The 13,368-nt window shown below is 40.2% G+C and overlaps 1 protein-coding gene across 4 annotated transcripts; it reads right to left on the reverse strand.

Moving 5' to 3' along the window:
- Positions 1 to 1,287: 1,287 nt before the first annotated feature.
- Positions 1,288 to 12,475, reverse strand: LOC119745438 (cAMP-responsive element modulator-like). 4 transcript variants are annotated; one of them, XM_038221779.1, is made up of 8 exons: positions 12,281 to 12,475; positions 7,333 to 7,435; positions 6,088 to 6,231; positions 5,649 to 5,761; positions 5,365 to 5,495; positions 5,019 to 5,180; positions 4,333 to 4,477; positions 1,288 to 3,297 (listed from the first exon to the last, which is right to left on the reverse strand). In XM_038221779.1, exons 2-8 carry the CDS (start codon positions 7,399 to 7,401, stop codon positions 3,153 to 3,155), a joined length of 909 nt encoding a protein of 302 aa, XP_038077707.1. In that variant the 5' UTR covers positions 7,402 to 7,435; positions 12,281 to 12,475; the 3' UTR covers positions 1,288 to 3,152. The 4 variants fall into 4 exon arrangements, with proteins under 4 accessions (XP_038077707.1, XP_038077709.1, XP_038077708.1 ...); XM_038221781.1 differs by lacking the exon at positions 12,281 to 12,475 and adding an exon at positions 12,154 to 12,251; XM_038221780.1 differs by lacking the exon at positions 12,281 to 12,475 and adding an exon at positions 12,070 to 12,251.
- Positions 12,476 to 13,368: the final 893 nt, after the last annotated feature.

The raw sequence follows: 13,368 nt of genomic DNA on the forward strand, positions 1-13,368 counted from the left end.
TCATTAGCCTATGTCAAACATTATAGCAAGAGAAAGGACAATCCCGTGTAAAATTCCCGTAGAAAATGGCGTACTTTCAGGCTCTATTGGTCACCAGCGATGCAACCATGTCCCGTTCCAAATAAAGTAGTTCAAAGGTCTTTCCAGCAAGGTTAGTAGAACTATGGTTATTTTTGCGCCTGAACCTGCTTTCGTTTCTACTTAACAATGTCTCAATAATATTAAAGACACTTCATTCGCCTGGTCGCCACACGCTTTCCATGAGTCAGCAGCAGCAGCTGCTGGGCCTATGGGGCGACTTGGCTAAGGTATACGTACATATCGGAGTTTTGCCGTTCTTAACTCACTCGTTGACCTCGCCATCTTCCTGTTCTTTATTGTCGAGAGGAAAACAGACAGGAAAGGGCTGGAGAACATGCTCTGGCCGCTGCGTCGACCTGACCACGGACCATTTTCACATGGTCCGTGATCTGACCGAAATAACTCCAGTCTCAAACCCAAGACATTCTCAGAGACGTTGTTAGGGGAGAGCGCCCTCTCCCGTTAAAAGATGCAAGATTGGCATTTGGGCGGGAACCGCTATAATTATAATCGCACAGTAAGTCCGTTCAAAAAATAATTATACACAAGATTAGCCTGTGGGGAAAAAAATCAAAGTCACAAATTCTATTTTTTAAGTTGAGAGCATGCCTGTTATTTTATAATAATTTGTTCAAATGTGGAAAACCTATTCAACAAAAAGGGCTTGTAAATTCTTTGGACTCCTGTGGTTACTATCGAATGCAACCAATACACTTTTAACCGAAGCACGAAGAAACGTTGGAATTAAAGGATATGAAAAACGAGCTTTATAGTGTATTAAACACCAATTGGTATTGTGCATTAAATTTCAAGCTTGCCTTATGTGCTCATGCGCCTTAACATGGGCGTCGCCAGGATTTTTTCCGGGGGGGGGCAAAACACATATTTTTCCCCAAAATTTCTCAACTTTTTCAACACTCAATTTATCATTTTCCGAGCGTGGGCAGGGGAACATTTGCCCTACCCTAACCCCCCCCCCCCATCAAATTGACAGCAATGGCTTCGCACCTCTTTTTCCTTTCCCCTCCCCCCAGTTTTTTCCCCTAACCCAGGGGAGGGGGGCCCTTGCCCCCCGCGACGCCCATGCGCCTTAGTTGCCTGTAGTAAAGACAAATGTCATTAAATTCCCTTCGAAAATCTTGAAGCGCAGCCAGTTCGAAGCAAAGCAAACACCAATGCATGTACATACTGCATAGGCAAGGCAGGTTCATAACCAATAATTATAGCATTGGCTCTTTTCATGTTTAATCGTACAGCTTTTCGAACAAATCATGTACATGTACAAGAGAATTATGGATACACAAGTCTCAGTTCATATACCACAAAGTATTCAACAATGGAAAAAAGATCTTCCTGTACATGCTTACATCTTCTATACATGCCTTTTTGAGGTGTACATGAAAGTTCTTGTATTTTAACGTGTACACTCAAAGGTACTTGACTACATGTAATGTAGAACACTGATATGGCGACCTGCACGGTTCCTTTATGTAGTTTTTTTTTTCTTGGTTAAAACATTTAATTCAGAAAGTAAAACACTTAAAATCAAAAGCCACACGGATTAACATCAAAGGCTAGCCTAAATATCTAATGCTGCACTGACATGACTTGTGTTGGAAGAATTGTCAATATATACACTGAAGTAATTTAGCATGAAGTCTCCATATACACGAGTATTTATATGGCTATTTACAAAGCAGTAAGAAGACAAAATTACTTGGAGTTGACCAAATCGATACTTTAGGCCCCGCCCAGCGCAAAATCACGTGCACAATCATTCTCCAATGCCACACTGTACGTGCGCGTTACGCGAGCGCGTTACGCGCGCACGGTGCACGCACGCACGATGGACATTAACCAAAGCTGTGATTGGTCCAAAAACAAATTGGGCGGAGCCTAATGGATTGGTCTCTCCAAGCATTACTCGCATTACAGATAACGAACAGGGCCTGTCTGTCAATTATTGTTTACTGTAAGCAATTGGCTATTTTTGAAAAAAAAATATATTGGATGTTGAGAAAATATCAGCTGATTTTCATTCTAATAAATGCATCATATGAATCTGAATATAAACATACTATGGTTATAATCCATTCTAAATTCGTTTTCTAAAATGTTAAGTTCCCTAAAAGCTTGTTTCAATGTCCAGTACTATTTCCCATGGGTAATTGATTTTTAAAAAAAATTATTCCGTAGTTTATATCTGCAAATACAGGGTTGGACAAAGACAGTTTGGGCAAAATTTTAATTTCCAACAAATAATCTTGCAGAGACAAAAACAGTGCAAATTAAAAGCAAGGTAGTAGGGCCTAAAAAAATGTTCGTGCAGATTAAAAATTTAGAATCCAAAATAGAACGTATAATTATCTCGCATTTTTATATACATGTACACCAACAGTTTTAATTTGTACACGGAAATTGAACTTAAAATGCACTCATTCTTGTGTATTCAGCTATTAACACAAATGTCTTCCAAACACGAATGTCTTCCGAAGAAACATACAACGCTGCGTGGCATACTCATTATGGATTCCATAATGTAAAAGTTGTCGAACCTATTCATCGAATCGAGAGAAAAATGGTATCAGACTTTACGCTCAAATAAAAAGTAAATGAATCGAAAGCAACCTGAAAGTGGAACATCACCTACGCTTGATCACCATCCACAAAGAAAGACACAACATACACAACTTTAAAAGTTACAACTTTGGACATAAGAAACAAAAAACAGCAAAACCAGCAAATGGGACCTTTTCATGTTGACATTGCCGAGACGATGTCAAATGCGAGTTGAGATGCCCAGATGCCTAAACCAAACTTTGAGGTATTCCAGAGAAGTCCCTCCCAAAAAACTAGAGTCCGGTTGTGCCCTACAAGTGATGGTTTATGGACTATCATATGCAGCCTCAGAATGTACAGCCCAAAGACTTAGAATGCTTGCCCACTAAGACAGAAATCACCGTCTAAAATGATTCTCTTTGCAGACAAGGAGCGCAACAGACCATAAGAATAGGATCCATTCTTAAAACAACCAGGACATACACACTTCAAGATGATGGCGTGGATTTTTTTCATTCTGATTTGTGGCAGTAGAGTTCTTTCAGAGATTTCAGTTCCTCAATGAGTGTCTTGTTCTGGTTCTCCAAGACGGCCACTCGGTTCTCCAGACACTTGATGTATTCCTTCTTCTTCCGCCGACACTCCTTGGCTGCTTCCCTAAAAAATTAAAAACAGCAAATGGGCAATTAGACCAGCAGAGATTGAAGAGGGATACACCTATCACCGTGGTGCTTATTCTTGTTGTATTTCTTTTGGGTGGAGGGAATCTAAGTCTTGACAGGTAGGAGATAAATGAACAAGTCTTTCATAAGCCAAGAGTTTTAGGAATGGTGGCAGCTGAACTATGCAGACGGGACAAAAATTACTACAAAAATTTGGGGAGCTAATATGCCTTACTTGCAACGGAAGCTGAATTGCGAAGGACGCAGCTACAAAGATGAAGGCATGTATAGGCACCTTAGCCGCCAAACGACCCATGTCTTACCACGGAGCACAGCCTGATCGAAAATGTTGAGTTAGGGCGAGAGGAAAATCGACAACCCTGAGAATAACCTTCCTTTGCACAAGACAGATGAACAACTCTACTCACACTTGGCCCGAGCCGGGAATCGAACCTGGGCCACAGCGGTAGGAGGCGAGCGCTTTACGCCACCCATGGGTGATAAAGGGAAGAGGTTGGATGGACTAAGAGAAAATACTAGCCCTCCTGCTATTTAAACAGTCACAGACAGTCAAAATTCACTTTCACTTCCCCAGCTATACCTTTAACAAAGGCTAGTCACCAGCAGTCAGATCATATGTCAAGCAAATACTGTGACTAGTCAAATTGGGTCAACAGACAAAGCAGGCAAGTTGTGGTCACAGCTGTTATAAGTCCAAGCATAGCTGTATCAAGTTACTTAAACAGTCCCTGCCAGTCGATCCTGCCTTATGAAGGCAGGGAATTCTTAACTGTTGACAACAGTAACTTGTTTGATTTGGACTGAAAGGACGACTTGGCGCAGAACGTACGTATGCATAGGAGGGTTAACGTTGTGTGGGTGGGTGGTAAGGCGTGTCAGCAAAGGGCCAGAGGAAGATGGTACCCAAGCTTAGCCAAGTATTAAAAATGCACTGGCGTGTTAAAAAAAAAGTTACCTCCCTCATCCAGAGGATATCCTGGTGGGGGTAAGTTTCTGACAGAAAACTTGCCTGTTTTTCATGAGCCTGAGTTCCCTCTTTCTGCCAGCCTCTTCATGAACATGTAAGTGTCCAGATGACTGGAGATTTGTGCTGGCCATCACTACTCCCTGGGGGAGACTGGTAGCCGGTCGGATCTGGTACGCCTGGATATCACCTGAAACAGAAACAATCGGTGAGGCGTCAACTTGAGGACCACTTTACTTCAGCTCTGCCAGACATTAAACATCTCAATACTTGCTGTTAGGAAAATGACACACAACATCTGTCAAATTGTAACAGAGGCAAGAAAGAAGAAAACTCCAAGAAATGCCAAGTTAACAATCTTCGGATAAGCAAATGAGTGCTCCCTGCTGTCATTTGACACACTCTTCACACTCTGGAATGTGGCTGATCAGCTTTTTGCATCCGGGCAAAAAAACCTTAGAGGTCACATCAACGTGCTTGTTAAGAGCTACAACTTAGGTCTTTGAAGATTACAACTATGTGTGCACATGTACATGCTGACACTACGTAAGATGTAACCGAGGATCTGACATCCATTTCTGATGCAGCATAAAACTCAAGACAGCAATTTGACAAGCAGATTTGTTGACAACAAAACTTCAGGAGTTATCAGTTTCATAAGAAGTCTGTATTACAGGTGCATCAGTGACAGCCGACTTCTCTGTGGTTTAGAGGTATGTGCCAGTGCTCACCTGAAGCAGTAGGAACAAAGAACTGCTGGGTACCATCCTGTGTCTGTATGGACTGGACTATGGTTCCCGCCGGGGCACCGGCGTTGGTCATCGTCAGGGTCTGCAGGCTGGGCATCTCGGCAGGATTGGCAATCTGGATGGTGGCACCACCTGTTGTCATCACTGGTTAAAGAAAAGAAAGACGCGTCCGTTAATTTTTTCTTTAGCACTGCTACGTTATTTACAGATGTGAAGATTGGAAGATTGACCAGTTTGCACAGGGATTTTTTTGACAGTGACCGGACCCAGACGCCTAGGTGATAATGTAAGGTGTCTGTATAACTTAAATACTGCATGGTTCCAGTACCTGTTGGGAATCCATGTAGGCCCGCTGCGCCTGCTAAGGTGATAGTGCCAGTGTTGTCTTCCTCTGTGGTTTCCTCTTCAATCCTGGCCACTCCGGGAGTGTCTGTGGATGACAGGTCATTCAGAATCTTCCTGCGTGAGGAAAATATCAAATAACAGAATTTTGATGAATAGCATCCCAAAAAATAAGAATCTCATGCTGATATGATAAATTAACATGGTCACTGACAATTCTAAAGAAACATAGCACCTGTTAATTTGAACCCGTTAGTCTCGGCCACGTACCTGTATGAGGGTCTACGTGAGAGAATATCCTGCCGCCTCTTACGATCCACCTCAGTGTCCGCTACCACTGTTGTCGTCGTCGTTTGTTCTTCTCCGTCCTGCACTGGGGTCACCTAAAAAAAAAAAAATTCAAAAATTTAAATTAAATCTATCAAGCCCCGCTCCAGTCAATTTCTTTGTCCAACTCTTCACAAGAAAAAGTGACGATAAACCTTCACCCCAACCCTTCAAAACCCAACTGCATGTTTTGTTGGATTCTGCTGGAGTGAGGACTGCACTGGTAAACTGGGTCAGGCATGGGTCAGGCATACAACCATAATCAGAGTCCAACAATTTGTATGTTGATTTACCATATGGTGTTGGATTTTGTAAGAATGAGGAAGGTTCCTAGTAAATCACACAAGGGGGGGGGGGGGGGTGTAGCGTTAAGGGAACTCACTTGGACTTGGACCGTGTGCAATGGGGTTGTCTGAATGACAGAAGGTTGCGTGTTGTTGGACTGGATGACCGAGGACACGGCGACAGGTTGGCTGGACATCCCAGACATGACCACAGACACAGGCAAGGCTTGAGTTGTAATGAGCTGGAAATCAAGAAATAAATCAGGGGTTAGATTGGGGGGAATGAAAAATCCATGAAATAAATTGGCAGAGGCTTGGAAGGTCCCTAAGGTCTCCAATGGTGGGTCTACGATATGTTTGTTATTTTTGCCTAAAGGCACCCAATAAAATACCAATTTGTTTTGTCCTATATAAACTTTTACAGGTAATTATACCTTCAGGAATTAAACACCTCAGGAATTCCTGATTTCAAAGGGGATTCTTTATAAATCCTGAAATCGGGACAAATCCTGACAAAACAATCCTGAAACTAAGAAAAATTCCGACCACAACTCTTGAAATCAGGAAAAATCCGGCCAAAAAAACCCACGAAATCAGGAAAAATCCTGACAAATCTTATCCTAAATATAGTTCATACTGCAACACTGTGGACAGTTTCCCGATAAATGCTCTTCAGGGCGATTCAGAAAACTGAACCTAAATTATCATTTTTTTAAATTAGTTTTAATACAAATGATTATTGTTCTCTAAAGTGTTGCTAGTATTAAGTCAAGATAAACATTTCTTCGGTGCATTTTCTTTCCGTGAATAAATTAGCACAATTTTAATTACAAAATGTCACACACGTGACCGATCAAAATGTCACACACGTGACCAATTCCCATTTATTAAAACTAAAGCAGAGGGTGTACATTGTTTAGGACTTCTGTAAATCACAAAAGACTAGTCTTACTTCAAAATAAGTATGGGTGTGCGTGTCCTTAGAACTCTGGAGAAAAGCGTGAATATCCGATATGTGCCGGATAACATTTTTTCGTCAGATGTCACACACGTGACCAAACTTTGATGACCCCTCCTCATATTTCGACACAATTTGTTAAGGTAGAAACTATACTCTGAGGTAGGAAGTAAATACTACTAACCTGATGAATCAGTTAAAGTAAAATGTCAGATGTAGTCAACAAGGGGTAAAGCTTCAAAAATCAGACAAGCCCAATTTAAGACCAAAGAATGGCCCTTCGCCACACAACAGATTGTATTTTTATAGAATGCGTATCACCATACAATGACAAATTTGAATGGAAGAACGTTACAACATCACGTTTAACCCGTGCTATGCTGACCTGTAGTTTTTCCTCGGCAGCACTGATGGCAGCGTTATTTTGCTCTGTGCTATTGTTCTCATCCTCCATGTTTTACTTGGAGTTCTCCAAATATGAACTAATTCTAAAACCAAGAGAAAGAACAAAAAAAAAAAATACGGTTTGAAATATGATCATATTGAGTCAGTTACATACCCTGTTAAATTCTAACAAAAAGGCAAAAACTAAACTTATGTTGCTCACAAAGTCAATTTATCAAGTGGAATTTAAAAAAAAGTGTTTTGTGCAATTGAGTTTTCATTTGAACTTTAGACTTTCATTTCCTTTTACTGATTGCTATTTGATAAAATATTTTGTAAAATTTCAGGTTTTTAACGGTAAGTGACTGACAAAGCTTATGGAGGCTTTTTAATTATATCTTTCCTTAATTCATAGTCATCTACCTTTCAATCTAGCTGTGAGCAGATAAAAATGTTCAATTGAACCGAACCAATTTATATAAAACAAAATTATTCCAGTTTGCTAGGCAGATCCCTGACAGAAGAACAAATTGATTAGTTGAGTGGGTACTATACATGTACTTCCATACATGTATGTCAATGTACCAAAATCATCGGCAAAAAACCCTGTTACTGCGAGATAATGATTACTCATCTATCCCCCAACTCTTCCCAAGGGTGTGTATGTTGGGGGGGGGGGGGGTGCCGTCAGAGAGAAAAAAAATCCTTTTTATTAAACAACCAATTCACAACCAAGATTTATTCAAATGGCATGAAACAAGTTCTAATGTCATTCAATAGCGTTGGGCATAAACTACGCATTATGCTAATCCCAGTTTGGTGCGGAGAGTTGAACTTTGCTGCTTTTGGGTCTCAGGAAAGGGAGATAATTTTGTGGATTTCTTACAAGTCAGAGGGTTTAATCTGCACATCCTGTGAGGACACCTTCGTCAGAAAGGTAAAGGTTATGACGTCAGTCATACTCAGACAGTGTATGCATTACACTATGAAAGTCTGAAACTAAAGAATACATGTACAGACATAGAAGTCATAATTTCAGCTTTCCAAGCAAGTACTTGGGAAGTGCTTAAAAAAACGATGATAGGTTTCTCAATCTACAACTGTCAAATTTATGAATCACATCGTCTAGGTTCCAGTCATGTAAATATATAATGCTAAATTTATCACCGGTTCTGTAGATTTTTGAAAACCAAAGTTACCTTTTTAAATACCCAACACTGAACAAATTGAATAAACTGTTAAACTTTCAGTTCAACACGAAGGGCTTACAAGGAATATATAACATTATTTTCAAAGAAATGCTTTGACTAGTTTACGCAATTATCAAATTTTATAAATGTACATGTTGTTTGTAAATTACATCCACGGTTTCAAGGGGGGGGGGGTCTCACAAACTGATATTCTATGAAAATGTCAGCACAAAGCGACGATATCGGTTAACAATTTCACAAAGTAGAATCCTGAAGTGGCCGGCAATGCGTTACAAAAAGCTGGCCTTTATCCAAAGAAACGAGGATAAAAATGTATTGATATTGGAGACTCGATATATCTAACAGCCGATCATCGGGGCTGTCAGTCGTGGGAGCTCAGCGACTGACCAGGATAACTCCTCATTCAGGGGTTTTGTTGGCTTGAAGAAATGATGAGGCCTGAAACTTGGAAACGTGATACTGCCGACGGTTTGCAAATTTTTACTCTTTTACAAAAAATTTGAAGTCTTTACCATCTTACCTTCTTAGAAGAAAAAAAAACGGGTAAGAGAATACAAGTAACTTTGAACTGACCACTATGCATAGAAGCTGTTTGTACAGCAGAAAGTTAAAGTGATTTCTGTTTTAGTGAAATAACGAGTAGTCATAAAATCACCATTTAGTAACAAAGTTGAGTGTCAAATACAGTTTAGAAATAGTGAGAATTCTTCACAAATTGTATCAATTATTTCTTTTATGCAAAATGTGCAGGAGCTTTAGGATTTAAACAGGAAATTTATGCCTTATACCTGAATGCTTAAAAATGGACTCAAAAGACAACTCACTTATTTCATTCTGTTCTTACTGCTATTTGGAAGTTTTTGAACTGGTCAATACATATTTATCATTGTTTATATACTGATAAACACAATTGTGATGTCGGAACCATTGGAAACCATTGACCATTGAAAATTTCCGACAGTAATTCATTTTTTTATTTGGCAAAGTAGTGCAAGCTTTGGCACGATGCACACACGCGCGCGGTTGCTATAATTTGTCGGATTGGTGCACAACATCGCATAGCTGCAATCGGCTCAGTGAGAACGTGTCTCGGACACTGAATTCAGGCCCAATTCAAAACATGATTCAGCAACTTTTGATTTGAAATTGAGATCCTAGAATGCTGGTTTTCTCGGAATATACAGCTGAAGCTGAGCTGAAATTTCATCAGGTTAGTTGTTCAGCACCCTTCTTTAGATTTTGAGTACTTTAGTTGCTTTAAATGTACAAAATGCAGAAATTACAAATGATAGACTATATCTTTAAATATACAACTCCGGGTTTTTTTTTCTGTCACTTCCTAGAAAAGTCCACAGCACTTCTCATACAAAAGGAAGCTTTTGAAATGAAAACAATTTCAATCAGGAAGTAAGTTCATGGTCTGTGGCCCAGGCCTATTCATACCAATTTTTTTTTCAGTGAAACTGTTGTTTACACAGTCACGACCAATTGTTCTTATGAAAATTCTTTGTATATATTCAGCCACATTTGTACACTATTGCCAAGTAGGCTCTATGGAATCAAAATTAGAGCAGGACATTTTTAAAAAGCATCATGCTCAATAAGATGCAATAGTGCTGTCTCTGTGAAGGGTTAACCCTCCTTCTATTTAAACAGTCACAGACAGTCAAAATTCACTTCCACTTCCCCTGCTATTCTTTTATACAAAGGCTAGTCACCAGCAGTCAGATCACTTGTCAAGCAAGCAAGCACTGTGACTAGTCAGACTGGGTCAACAGACAAAGCAGGCAAGTTGTGGTCACAGCTGTTTTATCACTCACTGGGAGTCAAAGCATAGCTGTATCAAGTTACAACGTGCTTAAACAGTCCCAGCCAGTCAATCCTGCTTGATGTATAGGCTGGGAATTCATAACTGTTGAAAACAGTCACTTGATTGATCTTGACTGGTGAAAGGACTACTTGGCACAGAATGTTTATTTGCATAGGAGGGTCAATCATTGTAATTCATGTGGAAACTTTGCTGCTTACTCCGCTCTGCTCATTTTCTGAAAGTACAGTGAAATCTCGATACTTCTTAAGTCAAACTTCAGGGGGATTGGCTCAAATTTTAATTTAAGCAGAGTTTTGAGTCAACAAATTAGACCTTCTTTTCAACAACAATTGACAGGAGTAATAAGTTCTTTCTTTGAGTTAGAAGGGTTTTCCAGTTATCGGGTTATGACTTATCGAGATTTCACTTTAATGTACTTTTTCCCTTTTTTAGGGCAGAAAAACGTTTGTTTTTGTTCTGATTTCCCCCCCCCTTTTTTTTTTAACCCTTTTTGATCTATTAATCGACATCCAATAGACTTTGTACATAGTATGTTTTTTGAGAGATTTTAGAAATTTTAAAACTTGTTTACATTTTTTCTACTACTTCTTCATAAAATTAAGTCAGATTTACTTTAAACTACGCACAGACAAGGTGCCAGACCCCAAGGTACAGTTCGAATTAAATGGATAGCATTATGATGACATCATCATGGGTCATGTGATGTTATCTTAAAGGTGCATCCTACATCTAGAAAGCTACAAGTGCGATTGGGTTGAAACGAGGTATGTACTTAGACAGGGATGTGTTATAGGTAAAAATTAGGATGATGTCAATTGTCATGATGACGTCGTACTCATAATGGGTCATGAGATGTCATCTTAAAGGTGCATACCCGTTTGTATTTTAAATTATCTATCTAGAGAACTACAACAGTACAAAGATTTGCCGAAACAGCTAATATTTCATGGAACTGTTTGTGCATGTAAACTCACAATGAAATCATTATGCGGAAAATCCCTGCTCTGTTCATCGAACAGACATAGATCTAACATTAGTTTAACCATGGAGCTATAAAAAGGATGGTTTAACATTACGACTGTTGCATTTTTTTAACATGCAAAATGTCTTCGTAGCAAATTTGGTTGCAAATAATGCAATAAACTCCTGTCCTGATCTGTGATCAGCTTTCTTAAATCTTTATACAATTGTTGAAACGGGGATCCGTTGAAATGTAAAACTGAACAACTGGACTTGAACTTGAAGTTGAAATTGACTGTGTCATTATCCTTGAGTCACCATATAAATCGGCGCAGGTAACGCTTGCGCATTGTCCAACGCAAATTGAATGAGAGTGCGTCAAAATAGATCCTCGTTGTTTTAGGTGGACTGACGATATACATTAGCTGATTTAGGCCTATAAATCTATGAAGTTAGAACATGTAGGCCTAAATTGAAATAAAAAAGTATGTCATTCAGTTTCAAGGTTTCATCATGTACTTTTTAATAAACAGTGCTCAATTTTCTACCCATTTTCCCTGCGCAAACGTTATGTCATGTCTACCTCCATGGTGTGACTAAGACTTGCTCATAATCTTATCATCACTGACTGTTCAGCTTGCTTGTAAACCAAGACAAACGAACCAGACCGCAAAGAAACGCAAGCAAATTTCGCTAGTGTATCAAGACACAAGGCACATAGCAAACGTGATCTCACGATTTGCAATGTCGAGAGTCGTTCTCCGATGGCTGGAACCGGCCGTCTGCCAACATTTCCCCTTCCCGTGTCTGCCCAAATTACCCTCCATTTTGGGTCGATGGGAACCAAAAGAACAAGCATGGATCCCTGGAAGAGTTGGTAGAGAGCCACGCTTTGTTGTTTTGGTACCCAGTCCGGTGAACGGGCGATCAGATGAGCGAGTACTTACCGGGTTACGTATTTCTCGTCACACCGGTGACGCGATCGGAATGGACGCCCCGACTGCTACGTAGACACACGTCAAAATACGCGACGTAGCGTCATTCACATACACACACAGTGCATGCAGCATATACTGCACACACTACATACACAAAACACAGCAGGCGAACAACAAAAGCATGGCCGACTTCGTCATCGTCGTCATCATCATCAGCAGCAGCATCAAAAGGGCATTTAGGGTTATCCATCCGCGTCGTCATGAATATTCATGACTGAGCACAATATTAACCCAATTTGCAGATTTTTTTCACGTTTTCAACTGCAACTTTGCTGTGAAACGAATCTAACCGAAACTAGAGAACATATACTGGGGAGAAAATGGAGAAAATCATGCACGATTTACGAGGAAAACGGGGAATTAAAAAGCAGCATAATCATGAATTATTCATATCCTGATTTATTTCCACCAATGATCGGTGGATTTCGACCGATGACGTCATCCTGACGCACTATAATTTGCCAGTCGAAGTTGGAACTATTTTGCTGCACGAATTTCTCGGAAAAGGCGTAAAAAATACATATACATTTACCATAGAGCTATGTACATCCATGGTACATGTATGTATTTTGTAGGACAAAATAAATCATTTCACAGATATTGTTAATTGTAAAACATTCAAGTCTCCTGCAGGCCACTGCACTTAAGCTACACGTCTCCGAATAAAAAAAAATATTAAAAGGCCAACAAACTTCAAGGACAGGTGTGAATATGAACGTGTATCACCAGGATTTTTTTCTAGAGGGGGACAACAGTACATTTTCGAATTCCCCCCCCCCCCCCATTTCCCAGCATTTTCCCGATTGATAATTTTTTCAAGGGTGGGCAGGGACATCCCCCCCAACCATTAAATTAAGCAACAATATGATTTCGCACCTCTTTTTTTTTTTTGGGGGGGGGGGGGCTTGTCCAAGGCAAAAGTGTCCCCCCCCCCTCGCAAATGTGCATAAGTTGCCTAAAGAATACATTATTACACAGGAATCATTACGGGGGCGCGCGCGGGGCCGGCCGGGGGGGGGGGGGGGGGGGGGGGGGGG

This window comes from Patiria miniata, unplaced genomic scaffold (assembly GCF_015706575.1).
Source record: "Patiria miniata isolate m_02_andy unplaced genomic scaffold, ASM1570657v1 HiC_scaffold_7, whole genome shotgun sequence".
Taxonomy (NCBI): Eukaryota; Metazoa; Echinodermata; class Asteroidea; order Valvatida; family Asterinidae; genus Patiria; species Patiria miniata.

What these genes read in the sequence shown, in the direction of transcription:
- LOC119745438 (XM_038221779.1), bottom strand. Translation starts at nt 7,401, where the DNA reads ATGGAGGATGAGAACAATAGCACAGAGCAAAATAACGCTGCCATCAGT. An exon ending in CCTACATGGATTCCCAACAG is followed by an intron (nt 5,181 to 5,364) that starts GTACTGGAACCA and finishes TTCTTTAACCAG; the next exon opens with TGATGACAACAGGTGGTGCC. An exon ending in CTTTGTTCCTACTGCTTCAG is followed by an intron (nt 4,478 to 5,018) that starts GTGAGCACTGGC and finishes TTTCTGTTTCAG; the next exon opens with GTGATATCCAGGCGTACCAG.